Source organism: Tyto alba, unplaced genomic scaffold (genome assembly GCF_018691265.1).
Source record: "Tyto alba isolate M040663 unplaced genomic scaffold, T.alba_DEE_v4.0 Super-Scaffold_38, whole genome shotgun sequence".
Lineage (NCBI taxonomy): Eukaryota > Metazoa > Chordata > Aves > Strigiformes > Tytonidae > Tyto > Tyto alba.
In genome coordinates this window covers 11,839,697-11,867,414 of record NW_024881313.1, presented here as the reverse complement: position 1 = coordinate 11,867,414, position 27,718 = coordinate 11,839,697, and the positions used below count along the sequence as shown (strand labels likewise).

The 27,718-nt window shown below is 55.0% G+C and overlaps 1 protein-coding gene across 1 annotated transcript; it reads left to right on the top strand.

Annotated features, from left to right (window-relative positions):
* The first annotated feature begins 22,428 nt into the window (after nt 1-22,428).
* On the top strand, nt 22,429-23,388 carry LOC116960630 (MLV-related proviral Env polyprotein). The gene has a single exon (XM_042801973.1). It carries the CDS (start codon nt 22,429-22,431, stop codon nt 23,293-23,295), a length of 867 nt encoding a protein of 288 aa, XP_042657907.1. The 3' UTR covers nt 23,296-23,388.
* Nucleotides 23,389-27,718: the final 4,330 nt, after the last annotated feature.

Sequence of the window (27,718 nt, the reverse complement as noted above, 5' to 3'; positions counted from 1 at the left end):
GTATCTATATCCATGTTTAGTTCTTTTGTGTCCTGGAAGTCTTTCGATCCAGCCAAACCATCTGCTAAGAAAAGCATCAACAGAGGAGAACAAGTTGGAATATCAGGAAGAGGATCAGGTGTCTACAATTAATTTGTTTTGCTTGTCTTCATATAGTACAACCGTAGTTTTACACAGATAACTGTAACAAACAGTTATTCTGTGCAGAATAGTGCTTACAACTTCAACATGATTATACAGTGCAGAGAAAGACAGGTCTGGTACAACAGCAGAGCCCGTGAGGAGTGAGGGCAGGCTGCAGCGAAGAGGGCCACAAGCAGAGGATGCTGAAGGAAGGGTCACAGACTGGCACTGGAAACCCCTTGACTATAACTCACCCATGTTCAGTTAAAGAAATGCAGAGCTGGAGCTGAACAGGACTGGTTTTAGGGGTAACAAAGGAAATGAAGAATTAGTACTTAACATATGTAAAAGACACCATATAGTAAATTTGACTTAGTCTGGAACTGCAGACCAATGAAGACAGAGCAAAGGTGTAATAGGGTGTTGTCACACATAAAAAAATAACTCCAAGTTGATCCTAGAGTGAGGAAGAACAAGTCATCAACATGAACACCATATTCCTCAGTGAAGGACTCTAGATGCTGACAATTCGCTGTAACACCCCACCAATGTCACCAGCATGAGATCACCAAGCTCAGCACGCAGAGGAGCAGTGGAGGCATGAGCCTAACACTGGGAGAAGGGCAAGGAACTAGGAGGTGTGTGTATAACAATTTTAACTACATTATCATTCTTTCTTAAATAATTAGATCTTGACTAATAATGGTTAGACTGCTTCGCTTTCCGTTACATTAACAAATTTTTAGCTTTACTTATATAAAAGTATGCTTCCTCTGTGCCCATAAGCAAGACTTTGAGTGTAACAACTCTACAGCAGCAGAGACTATTCTGGGGCAGATGGATGAGAAAAAAGGATAGATGAATTTTTAGGTTATATGAATATAGACAGAATACCTTCTTGGTACATCAAATGTTAAAATTAAACAGAAAAACATGAAAGCCAGGTACACTCTGGCTTTAAATTACTAGAGAAATGTGTAGAAATTAAAGCACAGTTTGTCATTACCTTAAGGGCACATCTTGCTATTCATATTATTCATTGCTATTTAGAAATCCAAGCTAGTTTAGTGCAATCTTTTAATTCAGAACTGAACCAAAAATCCTAAATTTACCAAATCTGCATTATGTGCAAACCAATGTGATGACAGAAGAAAAATCAACAATGACATTTTTGTAGGAAATATTTAAAGTATTAATTACCATAAGCAAGGTTTTTATCTGTATTGCAATGGCACGTGATGTGTCACAAATTGAACTAATTTTGTCTGACTAATATATCAAGGAACTAGAAAACTGTTCAATAAGGACACAGAACTTGCTAATGCTAAAAAAAATATAATACTGAATGAGCACACATAGTAAAGAAGCCTATGGGCTAGTTATTGAAAGTACTAAAATTATGAGCAACTGGAACAAAAAAGTGCCTGGAGTGAACCAAATAGTAGCTAGAATTAACTGTAAAACACTGCAAGATAACAGTGGGGGACAAGGAAGAACAAGGGAAAATATGTCATAAAGCAATGAGCCACAGCAAAATCTGATATGATCAAAGACATAACAAAACATGTGACGTGAGACTTCTCTCCGCCAAGAGCAGAGTATAATTATTTCAAAATAACTTATATTTGTGATAGCAAATAGCCAAATAATGCCTTTAAATATAGCTCAACAAAGAACTGGTGAAGACAGGGACAGCATAAGCAAGGAATTGCTTAGTAGTAGTACAATATACCTTCTTACAAAACAACTTATTAGCTAAATAGCTTGAGTGGAAAATTTGAAATTAATGTTTGAAGAACAACAGAAAATGCAAACTTTTCGTAACACTCCAGAGAGCTTTTTCTTGCATTTACACTACCAAGCCAAGTATCATTTCTCTCAGGACTCCTTAGGCCAGTTGTTGTCCACCAGCCACTGTATCTTGCAGACTTAGGTGGCTTTTTCTTCTAGGATGGGCACCAATGTGCTTTTGAATCTATGCCACCTCTTAGCATCCACTGCTCTTCTAACAGTTCCAGGATGTTCAAGTAAGAAGCAACCGCAATGTATGGTCTACAGGAGGTACCATTGCCATAAATTCATAAAAGGTGAGAAGCCGGAGTGTCTGTTAGTCTTTGCTTTCCTCAGAGCATGATTCACCAAGGGTTACAGTGCACAGGTAAGTTTCTGAAACATGCTTGCCTACCAATAGCATGGTTGAAAGAGTCTTGAGCTGAAGACAGCTGAACAAAATTCTTTTGAAAGAATGATTTGAAGGAGTGCTAATGTCATAATGAGGTGAATTAAATTCCAGACTATTCAGATATTCAGTGTACCTTGAAAATAAGTCAAGCAAAAACATGTAACTGAAGTGCATTTAGACAAAAAGACTTTGGTATATGGCCCAGATATACGGCCTTGAAAAAGTATCTGTGCAAATTTCAGCTTGAATATTTATGGTTTCTAAGACTAAAGCATACTCTTTCCAGGAAAGTAGTAGAAATCCCATCTGGTGAAACATTCACTGCCTACAGCAGTGAAACATTTAGTGAGCCAAACAATCCTGCTAGCCAGGGGAAAGCACTCAGGTCCCCATCATTAGAGAATTCTATGCTGCTGAAAGACCAGGTAGCCTACAGTGACAGTTCTGCTATATTTACCATTATAACAATGTGTTTTGATTACTTTTACCTTCATTAATCTTTATGCAGTTTAGGATACCGTATGTTAACTTTCTTATTTAAAAATATCTGAGAATCCTTTGGTTAGAGACCTTACTTTTTTTTTTTTTTCACTTTAGAGCAGAACCCAAAACAGTGGAACTGAGAAGGGCTGACTGTAAAGTCAAACCCATCCTTTTTACAATCTTTTGAATCAGGAAAAATTACAAAGCTTTTGAAACCCTTCATTTCCCCCTTGTCCCATAAAAACTTCTTAGAAGTTTGGAAACTGAACTCCCACGTGATTTCTTTGACATGGCACACTATGGAGTCAACAGAAGTTTATGGGATTTGTGGAAAAGAGGAAAGATGAATTTGGGCAGAGGATGGAGGTGAAGATTGAAAAGCAGATGCAGAGAAGTGGATTGTAACAGCTGACTATCTGAAGTGAATGAAGATTGGACCCTGTGAGAAAAAATACCATGTGATTATATAACTGACAGTATTGCAAAACATACACATCGTTGCTTCCGTGCCTGACTGTGCTTTGTTCAGACACTGAGGCAGATAACGATTTAGGATTCATATAAAACTTGATGGGATTGACAAGTAACAGAAACATGTTTTGTTTTATAGATTCTAATATTTGCAGGAACAAACATCATGGACAATATCATTATTTCTCACATCTACAAGTAGGCCAGGCTGGGCTCCTGGGGACTGGAAAATATTAAAAATTATGATATAAAAATAAATAATTAATCACAGACAAGTGAAAAAGCCCTCCTTACTACAGCTAGTAATCTCTGAGAGGAAAAATGTTAAAGTAAAAAGGGAAAAATAAAATAAATTTGTCATCAACTTTTTCATATTTTAAAAACCAAGTGTCTCAGTTAAGACTTTCTCTCTCTCAGTTTATCTGAGTTTGCGTATCATGCGTATAACCATCCTTCATATAAACTTCCTTCATATGCTATTTGTCTAATAGAAACATATTTATTCACTACTTGTAGAATAGGCCTAAAATACAGTGAAAGCATAGCCCAGAGATATTAACTGGTCACCTTCAGATTTTTAGGTATGAAAATTAAATAAGATTGCAAAATTACTACATTCCATCACTGAAGATTTTGGGCTTCACATTTACAAAATTTTCTCCCTGAGAGTTAAATGCTGCCCAAGTCATCATCACCACATTGGTATATCAAATTAAGCTGACTTTTCAAATGAGCATCTAATTGGTTGGCTGAAAGAAAAAAAAAAATAAGACATGATCTCTCTACAAAATATTTCCCTTGTCACCAGTCTGCATCCAAGAAATTCTACCTCATGGCATATACTGCCATGTTAGATAACTTAATAGAGCTTATTTGAATTAGCTTCACTTTCCTGGCATTGTCTAGATTATAATTAGAGCAGAGTATTTCACACACTGTATACTGGGTTTATAACAAACATACGTGAGACTTCTGGGACAGAGAAGCCAATGCACTAATAAGTATGCTAACAAATTCAGGCAACATGTTAATTTTCCAGTTGCAGGCCCTTATCTTCATCTAAGAAGGTGATGTATATTTTCTGTACACTTCAGTGAAGGAGTATGTAGATACACCTGACTGGCTTCTCTGGCAAAACAAATATCTATTTCATGATATTTCGATGAGAAACACTCATAGGCATGTTTCTGTCCTTTCTATTCACCGAAAACTACTATCATGCTGCAAGATGAACAGCTAAATTACCAGGTTTGGTTTCAGCTTTGTACCACCTATAACCATGACCTGTGTGGCTTCCCAAAACCTCCTTTAATATTCAGGATTCTCATGTGTTGGACTCCCAGGCAAAGTAAATTGTACCTTGAGATGAAATAAAGTCTGTAGCTATAGAATAGGTCCACTCAATTTTGATTCTCGGAACAATTTCCCTACAGTCTGGTGAGAACAGGACAAAGACACAGCACTTGAGCACCAAGATCTGTACAGTGGTATGGAGCATAACTGTGTGAGCCTACAGAAAATAAACCACAGCCACAGCACTGGAACAATTTATAAGCTATTATATCGGTACAAAAAGGGTAAAAAAATAGGGGAAAACTGCTTTGTTTATTTGCACAGCAGAGGGCCAGAGCAGCAATACAGATATGCTGGAAACATGTAATTGCTAATAATTCAATAGATGAAAAAGATGCCAACTTCACTGAATTAAGGATGAAAAGAACTCACTGTTCAGCCTGACTCCTACTAAACTAGCAGACAAGACACTTAGGTAACCATAGAAGTTTTACAAAACTCTATCACTAAACTCACTAATTATTGCATATTTCTTCTTTTTCGTAAATAGAAGTTAAAAAATATCTAAGTACATATAATGTCTGGTTACATGGCAAAACAACAGAAATTACCAAAGCCAGGCTGGGAGACCTTAAATGATTCAGAGGATCAGTTGATAAATGATATGACAAATGAAGCAACAAAAAATCAACTCACTCACAATTTCTTTGATCTTAGAATTTGCACTAGAAATTGCAGTTCTAGTGAACACTGTACTATGAAACGCAGAGAGCTGCATCAGCATTATGAGATCATGCAGCAACAGCAAGACAGCCAAACAGAGTCTGGCAGAGAACTCTCAAGAATGTATGTTTTCCTTGTCCATCACTAATGATTATTCAAGAAGAAATAATAAAAAGCAATAAGAAATGAGAGTACTCACATAATATGGACAGACTGGTAAAAAAAGCCACAACCATCTCCTCCCAAAGGCAATACAAGAGAATTTCAGATTCATCAGTTGTGATTACGGCACAGAATCCACAGAGAATATCATGGTATCCTGACAACTGTTTAATTTAGAAGGCAGTAAATGAAACATTTATTTCAATCACAATGGGAGAAATAGATAGAAAAATCAAGGTTATAGAGGATCTGCTATGTCTGATGTCATAACACCATTAATTCCAATTCTTAGAAGATTAAAAAAAAAAGTGGAACGTACCCTCCATACATGTATAAGCTGACGTATACGTATGGCAACATACATTGTGAATATCCTTGTTCTCCTGCTCACACTTATGGAAAAGTTACCTGAGGTATGTACAACACACATTCACATGCCACCTCATAAATGAAGGGGCCATGGACTGAAAGTCAAGGACAGCTGACCCTGTGGCAGTCAGAACTTTCCCAGGCAACGTGTACATGGACGCGCAGCACAGCCATCACCAGGCAGCGTGCACAAAGCCTGTCTGGGCACTGAGGGGATTCTCCATGGTGGATGAAGGAGAGGCAATGGAGGCATGCAGCTCTATTAACCCAAGATGTGCCATGCTGCTTGTACTCAGTCCTGATGAAGACGCCCTAGACATGATTGGTCATTAGCAGAGATGGATCCAGAAGATGCTGTTATCGACTACTGAGAAATGCAGCTACACTCCTGGGTATCATCCAGAAGTCTTCAAAATAGTCTGTGAATATCTTCTTAGACTTCATAGATATGTTCTATAGGATTGATTAACATTTTGACAATAACATATTTATACTTCTATGTGCATTTTCAAGTATATAATGTATGGAATTGCTTCGTATCGTTTTAACCAGTTTAGGAAACCTGATCTTTTTACTGCTATGAAGGTAATAAGCCCAGTTATTAAAATCCTATTGTGTGGACTCTCAATGTGCTTGCTTTAGAAAAAGAACAGACACTCAACAGTTTCAAGCATTTTTCCATTTTCCATTAAAGCTCCCTGTAGTCTGAGGTAAAAGCAATTTAATAAAGCCTCCTTCTGATGTTTACAGCTCTAAAAAGAAGAAAGGAGAAACTTCAGAAAAGTTTACCAGAGCACTAAAACAAACTGGGGGCATGTTTCTTCTGTCACTTTTGTGATGCCTTCTAAACACTTTTACATGCCATCAGACCAATTAGCCAAAAGAAGATTTATCAATGAACAAATAGAACCTGAATGACTTAATCATTTCACAGGAATAACACCTTTTCAAACACTACCATCCAGCTTTCATTTCTTTGAATCAAAGTGGAACATCAAAGATGTTAGATTAAGAGCAAAGAACCACAACTGCTGAAAAAAACTGATGGTCCAAGAGAAAAGGTTAATCAAATAGAGGTGCAAATGAAAGCAATGAATCTCTAGCAGAGCTTTTAGTATAAACATTAGTCTTTGCACAGCAAAAATATGAATGGTGCAAAACTTTACAGGATTTTCTCAGTGCTAATTATTGTAAACTTTGGATTCCTGAAAAATTTACTTATAGTTTAAAACTGATCTGCTTGCATATATTTATGTCTTAAGACACTGGAACTACTAGTGTGTTATAATGTCTTGGTACAAGGCCAGGGAGGAAGAACAAAGTGTTTTATCAGAAACCTTTCTACATATATAATCCGTTTTTAGTCTGTGTATGTTCAACATCCATTGCTAGGGGACTACCTCTGGAAGTGGTATTATTGATACGATTAATAAATGGATATACAAGCAACGGCAAACAGGATACCAGCTATCTGAGTATGGTACCAGTGAGCCAAGTCATACTCCTAAACCCAAGACATTAGACAGTTTTTGAGTATGTAAGGCCTGAACTTGAATATGTGAATGAGAATACATTTTCAAAGACATTTTCTTCCCCTTTGAAGACCTAACTTCAACATCCACATTTTCACTCTTGCAGAATAACAGAGGGCATGCAATACCTAGGAGTCCCCAGGAGGTAGCCAGGTGTCCACTGTTCTGCCTTACATTTTGGAGGGGCCTACAAAAGTCACTATACCCTCTGGACAAGCAGCTAGTCCCCCTCGGCTGTTAGCCCAGACCAGCTGACCGTTGGCCCCGCCCCCTCGACCATTAGCCCCGCCCCGTCGGCCGTTAGCCCAGACCACCTCACCGTTAGCCCAGAGCCCCTGGCCGTTAGCCCAGACCCCCTGGCCGTTAGCCCAGAGCCCCTGGCCGTTACCCCACACCACCTGGCCGATAGCCCAGACCACCTGACCGTTGGCCCCGCCCCCTCGACCGTTAGCCCCGCCCCCTTGGCTATTAGCCCAGACCACCTGACCGTTGGTCCCGCCCCCTCGGCTGTTAGCCCAGAGCACCTGACGGTTAGCCCCGCCCCCTCGACATTTACCGAGACCACCTGACCATTAGCCCACACCACCTGACCGTTGGCCCCGCCCCCTCGGCCGTTAGCCCCGCCCCCTGGGCCGTTAGCCCAGACCACCTGACATTTGGCCCCGCCCCCTCAGCTGTTAGCCCAGACAACCTGACCGTTGGCCCCGCCCCCTCGGCCGTTAGCCCAGACCACCTGACCGTTGGCTCCGCCCCCTCGACCGTTAGCCTCGCCCCCTCGGCCGTTAGCCCAGACCACCTGACCGTTGGCCCCGCCCCCTCGGCCGTTATCCCAGACCACCTGACCGTTAGCACAGACCACCTGACCGTTGGCCGCGCCCCCTCGACCGTTAGCCCCGCCCCCTCGTTCGTTAGCCCAGACCACCTGACCGTTAACCGCGCCCCCTCGACCGTTTGCCCCGCCCCCTCGGCCGTTAGCCCAAACCACCTGACCATTGGCCCCGCCCCCTCGGCCATTAGCCCAGACCACCTGACTGTTGGCCCCGCCCCCTCGGCCGTTAGCCCAGACCACCTGACCGTTGGCTCCGCCCCCTCGACCGTTAGCCTCGCCCCCTCGGCCGTTAGCCCAGACCTCCTGACCGTTGGCCCCGCCCCCTCGGCCGTTATCCCAGACCACCTGACCTTTAGCGCAGACCACCTGACCGTTGGCCGCGCCCCCTCGACCGTTAGCCCCGCCCCCTCGTTCGTTAGCCCAGACCACCTGACCATTGGCCCCGCCCCCTCGGCCATTAGCCCAGACCACCTAAGCCTTGGCCCCACCCCCTCGGCCGTTAGCCCCGCCCCCTGGGTTGTTAGCCCAGACCACCTGACCGTTGGCCCCGCCACCTGGGCCGTTAGCCCAGACCACCTGACCGCTGCCCCCGCCCCTCGACCGTTAGCCCCGCACCATCGGCTGTTAGCCCAGACCACCTGACTGTTAGCCCCGCCTCTTCAGCCGTTAGCCCAGACCACCTGACCATTAGCCCAGACCAATTGAACGTTGGCCCCGCCCCCTCGGCCGTTGGCCTCGCCCAGTCGGCCGTTAGCCCAGACCACCTGACCGTTGGCCTTGCCCCTCGACCGATAGCACCGCCCCCTCTGCCATTAGCCCAGACCAGCTGACCGTTGGCCCCGCCCCCTCGACCGTTAGCCCCGCCCCGTCGACGGTTAGCTCAGACCACCCGACCGTTAGCCCAGAGCCCCTGGCCGTTAGCCCAGACCCCCTGGCCCTTAGCCCAGAGCCCCTGGCCGTTGGCCCTGCCCCCTGGGCCGTTAGCCCAGATCACCTGGCCATTAGCCCAGACCACCTGACCGCTGTCCCTGCCCCCTGGGCCGTTAGCCCAGCACACCTCCCCGTTAGCCCAGACCACCTGACCGCTGTCCCTGCCCCCTCGGCCGTTAGCCCAGACCACCTGGCCGTTAGCCCAGACCACCTGACTGCTGGCCCCACCCCCTCGGCCGTCATGCCCGCCCCATTGGCCATTAGCCCAGACCACCTGACCGTTGGCCCCGCCCCGTCGGCCGTTAGCCCAGACCACCTGACCGTTGGCCCCGCCCCCTCGGCGGTTACCACAGACCACCTCACTGTTAGCCCCGCCCCCTCGGCCGTTAGCCCAGACCACCTGACCGTTGGCCCCGCCCCCTCGGCGGTTACCCCAGACCACCTGACTGTTAGCCCTGCCCCCTCGGCCGTTAGACCAGACCACCTGACCGTTGGCCCTGCCCCCTCGACCGTTAGCCCCGCCCCCTCGGCTGTTAGCCCAGACCACCTGACCGTTGGCCCCGCCCCGTCCACCGTTAGCCCCACCCCCTCGGCCGTTAGCCCAGACCACCTGACCGTTACCCCAGACCACCTGACCGTTGGCCCCGCCCCCTCGGCCGTTAGCCCCGCCCCTTCGGCCGTTAGCCCAGACCACCTGACCGTTGGCCCCGCCTCCTCGGCCGTTAGCCCCGCCCCGTCGACCGTCAGCTCAGACCACCCGACCGTTAGCCCAGAACCCCTGGCCGTTAGCCCAGACCCCCTGGCCGTTAGCCCAGACCACCTGACCGCTGTCCCCGCCCCCTGGGCCGTTAGCCCAGACCACCTGACCGTTAGCCCCGCCTCTTCGGCCGTTAGCCCTGACCACCTGACCGTGAGCCCAGACCACCTGACCGTTGGCCCCGCCCCCTCGGCCGTTAGCCCCACCCCCTCGGCGGTTTGCGCAGACCAGCTGACTGTTGGCCCCGCCCCCCCCAACGTTAGCCCCACCCCCTGGGCCATTAGGCCAGACCACCTGACCGTTATCCCAGAGCTCCTGTCCGTTAGCCCACACCCCCTGGGCCATTAGCCCAGACCACCTGGCCATTAGCCCAGACCACCTGACCGCTGGCCCGGCCCCCTCGGCCGTTAGCCCCGCCCCCTCGGTCGTTAGCCTAGACAACCTAACCGTTGGCCCCGCCCCCTCGGAGGTTAGCCCCGCCTCCTCGGCCATTAGCCCACACCACCTGACTGCTGGCCCCGCCCCCTCGGATGTTAGCCCCGCCCCCTCGGCCATTAGCCCAGACCACCTGACCGTTGGCCCCGCCCCCTCGGCCGTTAGCCCAGACGACCTGACCATTGGCCCCGCCCCCTGGGCCGTTAGCCCAGACCACCTGACCGCTGGCCCCGCACCCTTGGCCGTTAGCCCCGCCCCTGGGCCGTTAGCCCAGACCACCTGACCGCTGGCCCCGCCCCTCGGCCGTTAGCCCCGCCCCGTCGGCTGTTAGACCAGACCACCTGACCGTTAGCCCCGCCCCCTCGGCCATTATCCCAGACCACCTGACCGTGAGCCCAGACCACCTGACCATTGGCCGCGCCCCCTCGGCCGTTAGCCCCGCCCCCTCGGCTGTTAGCCCAGACCACCTGACGGTTGGCCCCGCCCCCTCGGCCGTTAGCCCCGCCCCGTCAGCTGTTAGCCCAGACCACCTGATTGTTAGCCCCGCCCCCTCGGCTGTTAGCCCAGACCACCTGACCGTTAGCCCAGACCACCTGACAGTTGGCCCCGCCCCCTCGGCCGTTGGCCCCGCCCCATCGGCCGTTAGCCCAGACCACCTGATCACTGGACCCGCCCCTCGGCCGTTAGCCCCGCCACCTCGGCCGTTAGCCCAGACCACCTGACCGTTGGCCCCGCCCCCTCGAAGGCTAGCCCCCCCCCTCGGCCGTTAGCCCCGCCCCCTCGGCCATTAGCCCAGACCACCTGACCGTTGGCCCCGCCCCCTCGGCCGTTAGCCCCGCCCCCTGGGCCGTTAGCCCAGACCACCTGACCGCTGGCCCCGCCCCCTCGGCCGTTAGCACAGACCACCTGACCGTGAGCCCAGACCACCTGACCATTGGCCCCGCCCCCTCGACCGTTAGCCCCGCCCCCTGGGCCGTTAGCCCAGACCACCTGACCGTTGGCCCCGCCCCCTCGGCCGATAGCCCAGACCACCTGACCGTTGGCCCCGCCCCCTCGACGGCTAGCCCCCCCCCCTCGGCCGTTAGCCCCGCCCCCTCGGCCATTAGCCCAGACCACCTGACCGTTGGACTCGCCCCCTCGTCCGTTAGCCCCGCCCCCTGGGCCGTTATCCCAGACCACCTGACTGTTAGCCCCGCCCCCTCGTAGGTTATCGCAGAGCACCTGACCGCTGGCCCCGCCCCCTCGGCCATTAGCCCAGACCACCTAAGCCTTGGCCCCGCCCCCTCGGCCGTTAGCCCCGCCCCCTGGGTTGTTAGCCCAGACCACCTGACCGTTGGCCCCGCCACCTGGGCCGTTAGCCCAGACCACCTGACCGCTGCCCCCGCCCCTCGACCGTTAGCCCCGCACCATCGGCTGTTAGCCCAGACCACTTTACTGTTAGCCCCGCCTCTTCGGCCGTTAGCCCAGACCACCTGACCATTAGCCCAGACCAATTGAACGTTGGCCCCGCCCCCTCGGCCGTTGGCCTCGCCCAGTCGGCCGTTAGCCCAGACCACCTGACCGTTGGCCTTGCCCCTCGACCGATAGCACCGCCCCCTCTGCCATTAGCCCAGACCAGCTGACCGTTGGCCCCGCCCCCTCGGCCGTTAGCCCAGACCACCTGGCCGTTAGCCCAGACCACCTGACTGCTGGCCCCGCCCCCTCAGCCGTCATGCCCGCCCCATTGGCCATTAGCCCAGACCACCTGACCGTTGGCCCTGCCCTGTCGGCCGTTAGCCCAGACCACCTGACCGTTGGCCCCGCCCCCTCGGCGGTTACCACAGACCACCTGACTGTTAGCCCCGCCCCCTCGGCGGTTACCCCAGACCACCTGACTGTTAGCCCTGCCCCCTCGGCCGTTAGACCAGACCACCTGACCGTTGGCCCCGCCCCGTCCACCGTTAGCCCCACCCCCTCGGCCGTTAGCCCAGACCACCTGACCGTTACCCCAGACCACCTGACCGTTGGCCCCGCCCCCTCGGCCGTTAGCCCCGCCCCTTCGGCCATTAGCCCAGACCACCTGACCGTTGGCCCCACCCCCTCGGCCATTATCCCAGACCACCTGACCGTTGGCCCCGACCCATCGACCGTTAGCCCCGCCCCTTCAGCCATTAGCCCAGACCACCTGACCGCTGGCCCCGCCCCCTCGGCCGTTAGCCCCGCCCCCTCGGCCGTTAGCCTAGACAACCTAACCGTTGGCCCCGCCCCCTCGGAGGTTATTGCAGACCACCTAAGCGTTGGCCACGCCCCCTCGGCCGTTAGCCCCGCCTCCTCGGCCATTAGCCCACACCACCTGACTGCTGGCCCCGCCCCCTCGGACGTTAGCCCCGCCCCCTCGGCCATTAGCCCAGACCACCTGACCGTTGGCCCCGCCCCCTGGGCCGTTAGCCCAGACCACCTGACCATTGGCCCCGCCCCCTGGGCCGTTAGCCCAGACCACCTGACCGCTGGCCCCGCCCCCTTGGCCGTTAGCCCCGCCCCTGGGCCGTTAGCCCAGACCACCTGACCGTTGGCCCCGCCCCCTGGGCCGTTAGCCCAGACCACCTGACCGCTGGCCCCGCCCCTCGGCCGTTAGCCCCGCCCCGTCGGCTGTTAGACCAGACCACCTGACCGTTAGCCCCGCCCCCTCGGCCATTATCCCAGACCACCTGACTGTGAGCCCAGACCACCTGACCATTGGCCGCGCCCCCTCGGCCGTTAGCCCCGCCCCTCGGCTGTTAGCCCAGACCACCTGACGGTTGGCCCCGCCCCCTTGGCCGTTAGCCCCGCCCCGTCAGCTGTTAGCCCAGACCACCTGACTGTTAGCCCCGCCCCCTCGGCCATTAGCCCAGACCACCTGACCGTTGGCCCCGCCCCCTCGGCCGTTAGCCCAGACGACCTGACCATTGGCCCCGCCCCCTGGGCCGTTAGCCCAGACCACCTGACCGCTGGCCCCGCCCCCTTGGCCGTTAGCCCCGCCCCTGGGCCGTTAGCCCAGACCACCTGACCGCTGGCCCCGCCCCTCGGCCGTTAGCCCCGCCCCGTCGGCTGTTAGACCAGACCACCTGACCGTTAGCCCCGCCCCCTCGGCCATTATCCCAGACCACCTGACCGTGAGCCCAGACCACCTGACCATTGGCCGCGCCCCCTCGGCCGTTAGCCCCGCCCCCTCGGCTGTTAGCCCAGACCACCTGACTGTTAGCCCCGCCCCCTCGGCTGTTAGCCCAGACCACCTGACCGTGAGCCCAGACCACCTGACCATTGGCCCCGCCCCCTCGACCGTTAGCCCCGCACCCTCGGCCATTAGCCCAGACCACCTGACCGTTGGCCCCGCCCCCTCGGCCATTAGCCCAGACCACCTGACCGTTGGCCCCGCCCCCTCGGCCGTTAGCCCCGCCCCCTGGGCCGTTAGCCCAGACCACCTGACCGCTGGCCCCGCCCCCTCGGCCGTTAGCACAGACCACCTGACCGTGAGCCCAGACCACCTGACCATTGGCCCCGCCCCCTCGACCGTTAGCCCCGCCCCCTGGGCCGTTAGCCCAGACCACCTGACCGTTGGCCCCGCCCCCTCGGCCGATAGCCCAGACCACCTGACCGTTGGCCCCGCCCCCTCGACGGCTAGCCCCCCCCCTCGGCCGTTAGCCCCGCCCCCTCGGCCATTAGCCCAGACCACCTGACCGTTGGACTCGCCCCCTCGTCCGTTAGCCCCGCCCCCTGGGCCGTTATCCCAGACCACCTGACTGTTAGCCCCGCCCCCTCGTAGGTTATCGCAGAGCACCTGACCGCTGGCCCCGCCCCCTCGGCCGTTAGCTCCGCCCCCTCGGCCGTTAGCCCAGACCACCTAACCGTTGGCCCCGCCCCGTCGGCTGTTAGCCCAGACCACCTGACCGCTGGCCCCGCCCCCTCGGCCGTTAGCCCTGCCCCATCGGCCGTTAACCCAGACCACCTGACCGTTGGCCCCGCCCCTTCGGCCATTAGCCCAGACCACCTGACCGTTGGCCCCGGCCCCTCGGCCGTTATCCCAGACCACCTGACCGTTAGCGCAGACCACCTGACCGTTGGCCGCGCCCCCTCGACCGTTTGCCCCGCCCCCTCGGCCATTAGCCCAGACCACCTGACCATTGGCCCCGCCCCCTGGGCCGTTAGCCCAGACCACCTGACCGTGAGCCCAGACCACCTGACCGTTGGCCCCGCCCCCTCGGCCGTTAGCCCCACCCCCTCGGCGGTTTGCACAGACCAGCTGACTGTTGGCCCCGCCCCCTCCAACGTTAGCCCCACCCCCTGGGCCATTAGGCCAGACCACCTGACCGTTATCCCAGAGCTCCTGTCCGTTAGCCCACACCCCCTGGGCCATTAGCCCAGACCACCTGGCCGTTAGCCCAGACCACCTGACCGCTGGCCCCCCCCCTCGGCCGTTAGCCCCACCCCCTCGGCTGTTAGCCCACACCACCTGACCGCTGGCCCCGCCCCCTCGGACGTTAGGCCCGCCCCCTAGGCTGTGAGCCCAGACCACCTGACTGTTAGCACCGCCCCCTCGGCCGTTAGCCCAGACCACCTGACCATTACCCCAGACCAACTGACCGTTGGCCCCGCCCCCTCGACCGTTAGCCCCGCCCCTGGGCCGATAGCCCAGACCACCTGACTGTTGGCCCCGCCCCCTCGACGGCTAGCCCCCCGCTCGGCCGTTAGCCCCGCCCCCTCGGCCATTAGCCCAGACCACCTGACCGTTGGCCCCGCCCCCTCGGCCGTTGGCCCCGCCCCCTCGGCCATTAGCCCAGACCACCTGACCGTTGGCCCCGGCCCCTCGGCCGTTATCCCAGACCACCTGACCGTTAGCGCAGACCACCTGACCGTTGGCCGCGCCCCCTCGACCGTTTGCCCCGCCCCCTCGGCCATTAGCCCAGACCACCTGACCATTGGCCCCGCCCCCTGGGCCGTTAGCCCAGACCACCTGACCGTGAGCCCAGACCACCTGACCGTTGGCCCCGCCCCCTCGGCCGTTAGCCCCACCCCCTCGGCGGTTTGCACAGACCAGCTGACTGTTGGCCCCGCCCCCTCCAACGTTAGCCCCACCCCCTGGGCCATTAGGCCAGACCACCTGACCGTTATCCCAGAGCTCCTGTCCGTTAGCCCACACCCCCTGGGCCATTAGCCCAGACCACCTGGCCGTTGGCCCCGCCCCCTCGGCCGTTAGCCCCGCCCCCTGGGCCGTTAGCCCAGACCACCTGACCGTTGGCCCCGCCCCCTCGGCCGTTAGCCCTGCACCTCGGCCGTTAGCACAGACCACCTGACCGTGAGCCCAGACCACCTGACCGTTGGCCCCGCCCCCTCGACCGTTAGCCACGCCCCCTGGGCCGTTAGCCCAGACCACCTGACAGTTGGCCCCGCCCCCTCGGCCAATAGCCCAGACCACCTGACCGTTGGCCCCGCCCCCTCGACAGCTAGCCCCCCCCCTCGGCCGTTAGCCCCGCCCCTCGGCCATTAGCCCAGACCACCTGACCGTTGGACTCGCCCCCTCGGCCGTTAGCCCCGCCCCCTGGGCCGTTAGCCCAGACCAACGAACCGTTGGCCCCGCCCCCTCGGCTGTTAGCCCAGACCACCTGACCGCTGGCCCCGCCCCCTCGGCCGTTAGCCCCGCCCCATCGGCCGTTAACCCAGACCACCTGACCGTTGGCCCCACCCCCTCGGCCATTATTCCAGACCACCTGACCGTTGGACTCGCCCCCTCGGCCGTTAGCCCCGCCCCTTCGGCCATTAGCCTAGACAACCTAACCGTTGGCCCCGCCCCCTCGGAGGTTATTGCAGACCACCTAACCGTTGGCCACGCCCCCTCGGCCGTTAGCCCCGCCTCCTCGGCCATTAGCCCACACCACCTGACTGCTGGCCCCGCCCCCTCGGACGTTAGCCCCCCCCCTCGGCCATTAGCCCAGACCACCTGACCGTTGGCCCCGCCCCCTCGGCCGTTAGCCCTGCCCCTCGGCCGTTAGCACAGACCACCTGACCGTGAGCCCAGACCAACTGACCGTTGGCCCCGCCCCCTCGACCGTTAGCCACGCCCCCTGGGCCGTTAGCCCAGACCACCTGACCGTTGGCCCCGCCCCCTTGGCCAATAGCCCAGACAACCTGACCGTTGGCCCCGCCCCCTCGATAGCTAGCCCCCCCCCTCGGCTGTTAGCCCCGCCCCTCGGCCATTAGCCCAGACCACCTGACCGTTGGACTCGCCCCCTCGGCCGTTAGCCCCGCCCCCTGGGCCGTTATCCCAGACCACCTGACCGTTGGCCCCGCCCCCTCGGCCTTTAGCTCCGCCCCCTCGGCCGTTAACCCAGACCAACTAACCCTTGGCCCCGCCCCCTCGGCTGTTAGCCCAGACCACCTGACCGCTGGCCCCGCCCCCTCGGCCGTTAGCCCCGCCCCATCGGCCGTTAACCCAGACCACCTGACCGTTGGCCCCACCCCCTCGGCCATTATCCCAGACCACCTGACCGTTGGCCCCGACCCATCGACCGTTAGCCCCGCCCCTTCAGCCATTAGCCCAGACCACCTGACCGCTGGCCCCGCCCCCTCGGCCGTTAGCCCCGCCCCCTCGGCCGTTAGCCTAGACAACCTAACCGTTGGCCCCGCCCCCTCGGAGGTTATTGCAGACCACCTAACCGTTGGCCACGCCCCCTCGGCCGTTAGCCCCGCCTCCTCGGCCATTAGCCCACACCACCTGACTGCTGGCCCCGCCCCCTCGGACGTTAGCCCCGCCCCCTCGGCCATTAGCCCAGACCACCTGACCGTTGGCCCCGCCCCCTGGGCCGTTAGCCCAGACCACCTGACCATTGGCCCCGCCCCCTGGGCCGTTAGCCCAGACCACCTGACCGCTGGCCCCGCCCCCTTGGCCGTTAGCCCCGCCCCTGGGCCGTTAGCCCAGACCACCTGACCGTTGGCCCCGCCCCCTGGGCCGTTAGCCCAGACCACCTGACCGCTGGCCCCGCCCCTCGGCCGTTAGCCCCGCCCCGTCGGCTGTTAGACCAGACCACCTGACCGTTAGCCCCGCCCCCTCGGCCATTATCCCAGACCACCTGACTGTGAGCCCAGACCACCTGACCATTGGCCGCGCCCCCTCGGCCGTTAGCCCCGCCCCTCGGCTGTTAGCCCAGACCACCTGACGGTTGGCCCCGCCCCCTTGGCCGTTAGCCCCGCCCCGTCAGCTGTTAGCCCAGACCACCTGACTGTTAGCCCCGCCCCCTCGGCTGTTAGCCCAGACCACCTGACCGTTAGCCCAGACCACCTGACCGTTAGCCCCGCCCCATCGGCCGTTAGCCCAGACCACCTGATCACTGGACCCGCCCCTCGGCCGTTAGCCCCGCCCCCTCGGCCACCTCTGCCGTTAGCCCAGACCACCTGACCGTGAGCCCAGACCACCTGACCGTTGGCCCCGCCCCCTCGACCGTTAGCCCCACCCCCTGGGCCGTTAGCCCAGACCACCTGACCGTTGGCCCCACCCCCTCGGCCGATAGCCCACACCACCTGACCGTTGGCCCCGCCCCCTCGACGGCTAGCCCCCCCCCTCGGCCGTTAGCCCCGCCCCCTCGTCCATTAGCCCAGACCACCTGACCGTTGGACTCGCCCCCTCGGCCGTTAGCCCCGCCCCCTGGGCCGTTATCCCAGACCACCTGACCGTTGGCCCCGCCCCCTCGGCTGTTAGCCCAGACCACCTGACCGCTGGCCCCGCCCCCTCGGCCGTTAGCCCCACCCCATCGGCCGTTAACCCAGACCACCTGACCGTTGGCCCCGCCCCCTCAGCCGTTAGCCCAGACCTCCTGACCATTGGCGCCGCCCCCTTGACCGCTAGCCCCTCCCCCTCGGCCGTTAGCCCAGACAACCTAACCTTTGGCCCCGCCCCCTCGGAGGTTATCGCAGACCACCTGACCGCTGGCCCCGCCCCCTCGGCCGTTAGCCCCGCCGCCTCGGCCGTTAGCCCACACCACCTGACTGCTGGCCCCGCCCCCTCGGCCGTTAGCCCCGCCCCCTCGGCCATTAGCCCAGACCACCTGACCGTTGGCCCCGCCCCCTCGGCCGTTAGCCCTGCCCCCTCGGCCGTTAGCCCAGACGACCTGACCATTGGCCCCGCCCCCTGGGCCGTTAGCCCAGACCACCTGACTGTTGGCCCCGCCCCCTGGGCCGTTGGCCCCGCCCCCTCGGCCGTTAGCTCAGACCACCTCACCGTTGGCCCCGCCCCCTCGGCCGTTAGCCCAGACCAACTGACCGTTGGCCCTTCCCCCTGGGCCGTTAGCCCAGACCACCTGGCCGTTAGCCCAGACCACATGATCGTTAGTCCAGACCACCTGACCGTTGGCCCCGCTCCCTCGGCCGTTAGCCCCGCCCCCTGGGTTGTTAGGCCAGACCACCTGACCGCTGGCCCCGCCCCCTCGGCCGTTAGCGCCGCCCATCGGCCGTTAGCCCAGACCACCTGACCGTTGGCCCCGCCCCCTCGACCGTTAGCCCCGCCCCCCTCGGCAGTTAGTCCTGCCCCCTCGGCCATTAGCCCAGACCACCTGACCGCTGGCCCCGCCCCCTCGGCCCTTAGCCCCGCCCCCTGGGCCGTTAGGCCAGACCACCTGACCGCTGGCCCCGCCCTTGCGGCAGTTTGCCCCGCCCCCTCGGCTGTTAGCTGTAGGTAGTTAGGGTCTGGCGGCCGGAAGATATCGCGCTGTACGGAAAGGTATGACCCCTCTTCCTATAGTGTTTAGTTTATGATGTAAGCAGATGGAAGTGATGTTGTAAACTCAAGCTATATAAGGCTGTGTCATTCAGTAATAAAACGCCATTTGCCGTCCGCCACATTGGTGTCTGTGAGCAGATGGACCGAGCGGCCGGGGATTGGCCTCCATGCCGTTCCTGAACCAGGTCGCCATGCCTGGAATAGGCAACAAGTGGTGCCGAAACCCAGGAATCGTCATCTGGATTCGGTTGAATGGCGGCCGGAGCGGCTGGACCAGCCCGGCGGGGGAGGTCAGGAGAGGACGCTCCCGGACCAGGACCAACAAGGAGGTTGGAAGCCCTTGTGAAGGTTGTATCCCAAATACATAAGCAGTGGGGGATTGATTGTAAAGCCAATGATTTTACCCTTGCAGTTGCGAGGATTTTACAAATTGGGGTCATTGACCAGCTGGTGGATATTCTCCACCCAGAAGTGTGGGATAAATGCACTAAAGTGTTAGCTGAGGAGACGATGTCTTCGGGTTGTGGGAAAAATCTTAAATCATGGGGAAGAGTCGTACAGGCTCTGCAGAAGGCCATACAAGAGCAGGATACCTGGAGGGCGGCAAGGGACTGTTTGAAGGTTACCCCGAAATTAGGAGTCGGGGCAGCCACACAGACTCCGTGCCCCCTCGATGATGGCAATCCTGCTGAGCCTACAGACTCGCGGGAGGGCGATATGCCCCCACAGTCCCCGAACCCCGTCCCGCTAGCGGAGGGACAAAATCAAACAAAATCCTTCTGGGGCAAATTACTCGAGGAGGCCAGGAGTGCCGCAGAGAAATCAGAGTCTGAGCACGCCTGGGCGAGACCACCGCCCTATGTGCCCCAAAATGGCGCCGACCAGAAAGGGGAAGGGCGGGGCGAAGGTGCCCCTGGAGAGAATAAAGAAGAAGCACTAAAACCTATACGCGCGCACAAACAGGAGGGGGAGGAGAACGAGAAAGGGAAAAGCGGCAGGGTCAACCGGGGGGAGGAGGGGAGTGTGAGCAAGGGGCGGAAACCCAACCAGAGTGGCCATCTGCAAAAATGCCCTTATAAGGCAAACACCCCGCCCGGTAGAAGGCAGGGCGAGCTAAGAGGGAGGGAACGGTCCGCCCGCAAGGGAAGTGGGCGGGGCCAGAACCCAACAAAAAAGCACTGGAATCTGGAAGTGACCAGTCAGTCGAGTTCCAACTGCGGGTCAGATACTACCTGGAACGAGTGGCACGCAATTGATTCAAGTTCAGAGGAGGAGGAAATAGAGATAGACAGAGCCAAAAGCCAAAATATCCCCATTCGCAATAAAGAGGAACTACGAGGGGGAAAAATTCCCCTCACGGATTGGAGAAAAATAAAGATAGCGTGTGCCGATTGGGCCCCATCGGCCACACTAGCGTTCCCAGTCCGAGTGACGGACGGGGGACAAAGGGTCCACTCGCCAATAAATCCTAAGGATATACAAGCGATTGTTAAAGCAATCGCAGACAAAGGGCTTAATTCTGCCATGGTTTCCACCCTCATAGACGGAGTTTTCGGAGGAGATGACATGCTCCCGTTTGATATAAAACAAACTTGTAGGTTGATTTTTGATGGGGCAGGAATGATAGTTTTCAAACAAGACTGGGAGGATAACTGTGCGAGACAATTGACTCAGGTAACAGGAGCGGACCATCCATTGTATGGTTCTAGTCTACAACGATTGATGGGAACGGATCCAACAATGATTACACCTCAAGCGCAGGCTCAAGGTTTACGAGCCTATGAGGTGATGACAACTACCCGTGCTGCTAGAGAAGCTATTCTAAGGTTATTGTCAAGCCGTCTCCATGGTCAACTATAAAACAAAATGAGAGTGAAAGTTTCGCGCAGTTTGTGGATCGCCTTCAAGTGGCGATTGATTCCTCCTCCCTACCGGTAGAAGCAAAAGGCCCGGTCGTTGCAGACTGCTTGCGCCAACAGTGCAATGCTAGTACTAAAGAAATTCTACGATCCCTACCGGTAGGGTCGAGCTTGGCAGACATGATTAGACATGTCGCGAAAGAAGAACATCTAATTCCAATTCAGACAGCTGTTCATACTGCAATAGCTAGTATAATGGCATGTTTCGAATGCGGCCAAGCAGGCCATGTTATGGCAAACTGCCTGCATTCTCCACCAGGGACGAGGGTATGCAGCTGTTAAAAAAGATGGCAAAGTTAAATGGTGTCCACTCAAGTCTATCAAACCAGATCTTCAGGCTGACAATAATAGCAACAATAATAATAATGTAAATAATGCCAGTAGTGGAATGAAACTAACAGAAACTGTAAGTTTTTATTCACAGGACCAACTTATCGGACACCCTCGTAACCCATATGCCCCGGTGACAGGAGAGGACGAGAAGCCAGCAATCACTCCATCTGCTCCCTGGAGCTCTGCACCGACGGAACTTAAACAACGGCGAAATAGCTCCCACAAAAAGGGGCTGCAACGTCTTTATGTGATTTTCATCTTAATCCTGGGGTTTGTAACGCCATCTCATGGCTCACATAAACATCAACCGTGGGAATGGATGTTGGTAAGATGGGAGGACCAGAAAATAGTACGGAAAGTTGTTACCACAGGACCGCCTAGTTTCTCGGTGCACCTCTGTGATTTAGCTCCAATAGAACCCTGTTTGAATCAGATAATGTACTATATGTGCCCCGGCTCTAATCCCGGCAAATCTTACTGCAACTTCCCTAATTCATATTATTGTTCCTACTGGGGCTGTGAAACCATCGCGTCTGGCTGGAAGGTAGTGGAACCAGACCAGTTTCTTAAGACCAGCTGGGGTCCAATAGGCTGTACCCCCTATACAACAGACTTTTCGGGGGGGTTAGTATGCCCGCGTGGCAAGCAGTGCAAATGTCAATATATTTTTTTAAATGTAACCAATGAAAACGACCTAGGGTGGACTGTTGGCAAAATTTGGGGTTTTAGATACTGGGAACCTAGCAAAGATAGAGGAGGACTGATAAGGATACAAAAGAGATCTGCACCTCAGGAACCTCAAGCTATCGGGCTTAATCCAGTTCCTAATCCACAAACACCTAAGCCTATAAAACATGACACCGTAACCACTGCCAAAAAAGCCACCCCTACGGAAAACACTACCAGAGAAGCCACTTCTATTGAAGCTGAGGAGGTGATAACTTTTGGTCCCAAATTACCCCCTCTATGGAAATTATTGAACTCAACCTACCAAATATTAAATTCAACAAATCCAAACATGACAACTCATTGTTGGCTTTGCTATGATGTCAGACCTCCTCTTTTTGAGGCCGTAGGTATACCTTCCAGACCAAAATGGGTGAACGGGACAAATCCGATACAATGTTGATGGAATGATACTCAAAACAAACAGGGAATAACAATGCAACGTGTGTCAGGACAAGGTACATGTGTTGGCACTGTACCTCTTGGGAAAAGAAGTCTATGTAATACCATCACAAAAGCAAAAAAAAAAATAAAAAAAAAAATAGCTGATTGGCTAGTCCCGGCCAATAACACCAAGTGGATATGTTCAAAGGCCGGAATTACTCCGTGCATATCTATTAAAGAACTTAAGACAAGTGCTGAGTTTTGTATACAAGTGCTAATTATCCCGAGAATTATATATCACCTTGAGGAATATGTTTATGACCATCTGACTCCTTCAACCTCGCACCATGTACAGAAGCGAGAACCTTTTACTGCTTTGACCACAGCTACCCTATTAGCCATAGGAGCTGCGGGGGCAGGAACAGGAATAGCTTCATTAGTTGAGCAGAATCAAAAATTTCACTCCCTTAGAATTGCAGTGGATGAGGATCTTACTCGAATTGAGAAATCAATCAGCGCCTTAGAACAATCACTGAGTTCATTGTCGGAAGTAGTTCTCCAAAACCGTAGAGGACTAGACCTCTTGTTTTTACAACAAGGAGGACTATGTGCCGCTTTGGGAGAAGAATGCTGTGTATATGCAGACAAAACTGGTGTCGTTCGTGGTACCATGGCCAAACTTCGGGAAGGTTTAGAAAAAAGAAAAAGAGACAGAGAAGCCCAGCAAGGATGGTTTGAATCATGGTTCAACCATTCGCCATGGCTAACCACCCTGATATCTACCTTGACAGGTCCAGTCGTAATGATCATGGTGGCACTGATCTTTGGACCCTGTATACTAAATAAGCTCGTGTCGTTCGTCAAAAGCCGGCTAGAGAAGGTTAACATTATGTTGGTAGAACGCCAACAACTGCTTTAAGAACACGTTTACTCTGTGTTACTCCCAATTATCCTTAGTTACCCTAAATAGCACCCTGTTATTACTAGTTACCCTCTAATTTCCACCGGTCCATTGTGCCTTATATTTTCATTTAAGTTTCCTATGTTTTTCTATTTTAGTTAGTTTAGTCGTGCATAGGGAGGGGGGAAATGTAGGTAGTTAGGGTCTGGCGGCCGGAAGATATCACGCTGTACGGAAAGGTATGACCCCTCTCCCTATAGTGCTTAGTTTATGATGTAAGCAGACGGAAGTGATGTTGTAAACTCAAGCTATATAAGGCTGTGTCATTCAGAAATAAAACGCCATTTTCCGTCCACCACATTGGTGTCTGTGAGCAGATGGACCGAGCGGCCGGGGATTGGCCTCCATGCCGTTCCTGAACCAGGTCGCCATGCCTGCAATAGGCAACAGTTAGCCCCGCCCCCTCGGCCGATAGCCCTGCCCCCTCATCCATTAGCACAGACCACCTGACCGCTGGCCCCGCCCCCTCGGCCGTTAGCCCCGCCCCCTCGGCCGTTAGCCCACACCACCTGACCGTTAGCCCAGACCACCTGACCGTTGGCCCCGCCCCCTGGGCCGTTAGACCCGCCCCCTCGGCCGTTAGCCCAGACCACCTGACCGTTGGCCCCGCCCCCTCGGCCGTTAGCCCAGACCACCTGGCCGTTAGCCCAGATCACCTGACCGTTGGCCCCGCCCCCTCGGCCGTTAGCCCCGCCCCCTCGGCCGTTATCCCAGACCACCTGACCGTGAGCCCAGACCACCTGTCCGTTGGCCCCGCCCACTCGGCCATTAGCCCAGACCACCTGACCGTTGGCCCCGCCCCCTCGGCCGTTAGCCCCGCCCCCTGGGCCGTTAGCCCAGACCACATGACTGCTGGCCCCGCCCCGTCGGCCGTTAGCCCCGCCCCCTCGGCCGTTAGTCCCGCCCCCTCGGCCATTATCCCAAACCACCTGGCTGTGAGCCCAGACCACCTGACCGTTGGCCCTGCCCCCTCTTCGTTAGCCCCGCCCCCTCGGCCGTTAGCCCAGACCACCTGGCCGTTGGCCCCGCCCCCTCGACCGTTAGCCCCGCCCCCTCGGCCGTTATCCCAGACCACCTGACCGTGAGCCCAGACCACCTGACCGTTGGCCCCGCCCCCTCGATCGCTAGCCCCGCCCCCTCGGCCATTAGCCATGCCCCCTCGGGTATTAGTCCAGACCACCTGACCGTTGGCTCCGCCCCCTTGGCCATTAGCCCAGACCACCTGATCATTAGCCCACACCACCTGACCGTTGGCCCCGCTCCCTGGGACTTTGGCCCCGCCTCCTCGGCCGTTAGCCCAGACCACCTGACCGTGAGCCCAGACCACCTGACCGTTGGCCCCACCCCCTCGGCCGTTAGCCCAGACCACCAGAACGTTGGCCGCGCCCCCTCGACCATTAGCCCCGCCTAATCGGCCGTTAGCCCAGACCACCTGACCTTTGGCCCCGCCCCCGCGACCGTTACCCCGCCCCCTGGGCCGTTAGCCCAGACCACCTGACCGTTGGCCCCGCCCCCTCGGCCGATATCCCAGACCATCTGACCGTTGGCCCCGCTCCCTCGACGGCTAGCCCCGCCCCCTCGGCCGTTAGTCCCGCCCCCTCGGCCATTAGCCCAAACCACCTGACTGCTGGCCCTGCCCCCTCGGCCATTAGCCGAGACCACCTGACCGTTGGCCCCGCCGCCTCGGCCGTTAGCCCCGCCCCCTCGGCCGTTAGCCCAGACCACCTGACCTTTGGCGCCGCCCCCTGGGCCGTTAGCCCCGCCCCTCGGCCTTTAGCCCAGACCACCTGACCGTTGGCCCCGCCCCCTCGGCCGTTAGCCCCGCCCCCTCGGCCGTTAGCCCACACCACCTGACCGCTGGCCCCGCCACCTCGGCCGTTAGCCCCGCCCCCTCGGCTGTTAGCCCAGACCACCTGATCGTTATCCCCGCCCCCTCGGCCATTAGCCCAGACCACCTGACCATTACCCCAGATCACCTGACCGTTGGCCCCGCCCCCTCGACCGTTAGCCCCGCCCCCTCGGCTGTTAGCCCAGACCACCTGACCTTTGGCCCCGCCCCCTCCACCGTTAGCCCCACCCCCTCTGCAGTTAGCCCCGCCCCCTCGGCCGTTAGCCCAGACCACCTGACCGTGAGCGCAGACCACCTGACCGTTGGCCCCACCCCCTCAGCCGTTAGCCCAGACCTCCTGACCATTGGCGCCGCCCCCTCGACCGCTAGCCCCTCCCCCTCGGCCATTAGCCCAGACCACCTGACCATTGGCCCCGCCCCCTCGCCCGTTAGCCCAGACCACCTTACCATTGGCCCCGCCCCCTGTTCCGTAAACCCAGACCACCTGACCGATAGCCCAGATCAACTGACCGTTGGCCCCGCCCCCTCGGCCATTAGCCACGCCCCCTCGGCCGTTAGCCCAGACCACCTGACCGTTGGCCCCGCACTCTCGGCCTTTAGCCCAGACCACCTGATCACCACATTTCAGGTGATGGTAGGGGAAAGTCACCCACTGTTCAGGACAATTAACAGCAGAATTAAATAATCTGAATAACCACCAGAATTGTGAAACTTTTAAATCCCTTCTCTGCTAACTCAGAGAAGAAATATGAAGTTTTTAAGTAGCCCAAACCCACTTAGCCATCTTTTTGTCATTATACAATCTTTGTTCACTCTGAGAGTATTCCCTACACAGTCTTGGGCAAAAACAAAGTATTTGTTTTGAAACATTTGTCTAGGTGATTTGATAATTTTCTACCGGATGAATAAATTCTGAATCAAAGATTTCCCAGGCAACACCTATGTTCAGCTCCAGGAGCTATCTCTAGTGTAACATTGGGAAAAAAACCTAAGAAACTCATGTGCTGCTTTGATGAGGTATGCATTTTGTCCTGCTACTGAAGGCAGAGTATTAGTTGTATATATATAAAACAAACAAACAAACAAACAAACAAACAACAAAAACCAACCAAAAACACAAACAAACAAACAAACGAAAACACTATAGAGGAAGCAGATACAAAAAAGAGAGGTTGCTTAATAGATGAAAATGTTAAAATAATTTAAATGTTGAAATATCTCTTTCAGCATCTTGGAAGATCTAGAAATTTTCTGTTTAAGATTAATTAAGCACATAAAACTATGCTTTGTTCCCATCCTCATTCAACTGGGAAACATCTGGCTTTTAGTTATCAGAGACCATAACTGTGCTAATAGAGAGAAGATTCTGAAAGTGATGAGAATTATTTAACATTTGTCTCTACGAAGGATTTAAATTGTCTTTTCTTAATGATGTTTCAGCTTCAAAGATTTGGGGAAAAAAAAAAAAAAAAACCAAAGAGGTTTTAATAGATAAGAAGCAAGAAAGTTCAGCACACATCAGAAAGATATTATTTGAAGTTCTTCAGCTACCAAGGACAAATGTTGCCATTAAACTGTGAACAAAAAAAACTTCTTTAGCTAAAGACTCAAAAGGTTCTAAATGTTGTGAACCACTAAGACCATCTCAGAGCAATAACAAAGATTTTGCATCACATAAGTCCAAACTAGGACATAGTGAAATTGATCTCAGGAAGTCTGCATACTCTTGAAGGTTTCAGAAATAATTTTCCACTAACACTTTACCTGTGATCTTTATGGACATTTTTTATCCATGCTTCAGCACAGTTGTTCTGTTATTTTAGGACTAATATGAACTTATCTTTCGGTGAAAATGTTCTTTATGTAAATTATAGAATAGAGAACAGAGAAGTTTTATATCCTTTTATTGCTCAATGCTTCATAATATGGAAAAAAGATTTTACATTATGTTTTGGAGATGTTGATATAAGGAAAAGGATAAGAAGGCAAATAAATGCATCTTTAACACTATGATAATATAAAAAAGGATGGAGGATAACAATGTTTGTTTCACTAACTAACTAGTTTTGATAACTTACAAGTTTTCATTAAATTATTTAAAGTTTTATGTCAAGCATAGTCTCATCTTTGTTTCTCCTACTGCATATTCCGTGCAAGTAAAATGTAATTTTTCTTCCATGATCTCTTTAGCATTTGGAGCTAAAATAATTCTCTAGGTAAAAATTCATTAAATTGTCATAATTTCAAAATATTCTGTCATCTATCATAATTCTAAATGCTTCTGCAGATATTTTCTGAACTTGAATCTTTGTTATAGAATAAAGCATGGGATATTTGTGGATTAACATTGCATTCATCTGGGTTTGTGTGGCAGGGTTTTTGATAGTGGGGGAGGGAGCTACTGTGGTGGCTCCTATGAGAAGCTTCTCGAAGTTCCCCCAGCTCCAAGTCAGACCCACCTCTGACCAAGGCTGAGCCAATTAGCAATGGCAGCAACACCTCTGTGATAATGTATTTAAGAAGGGGAACTGG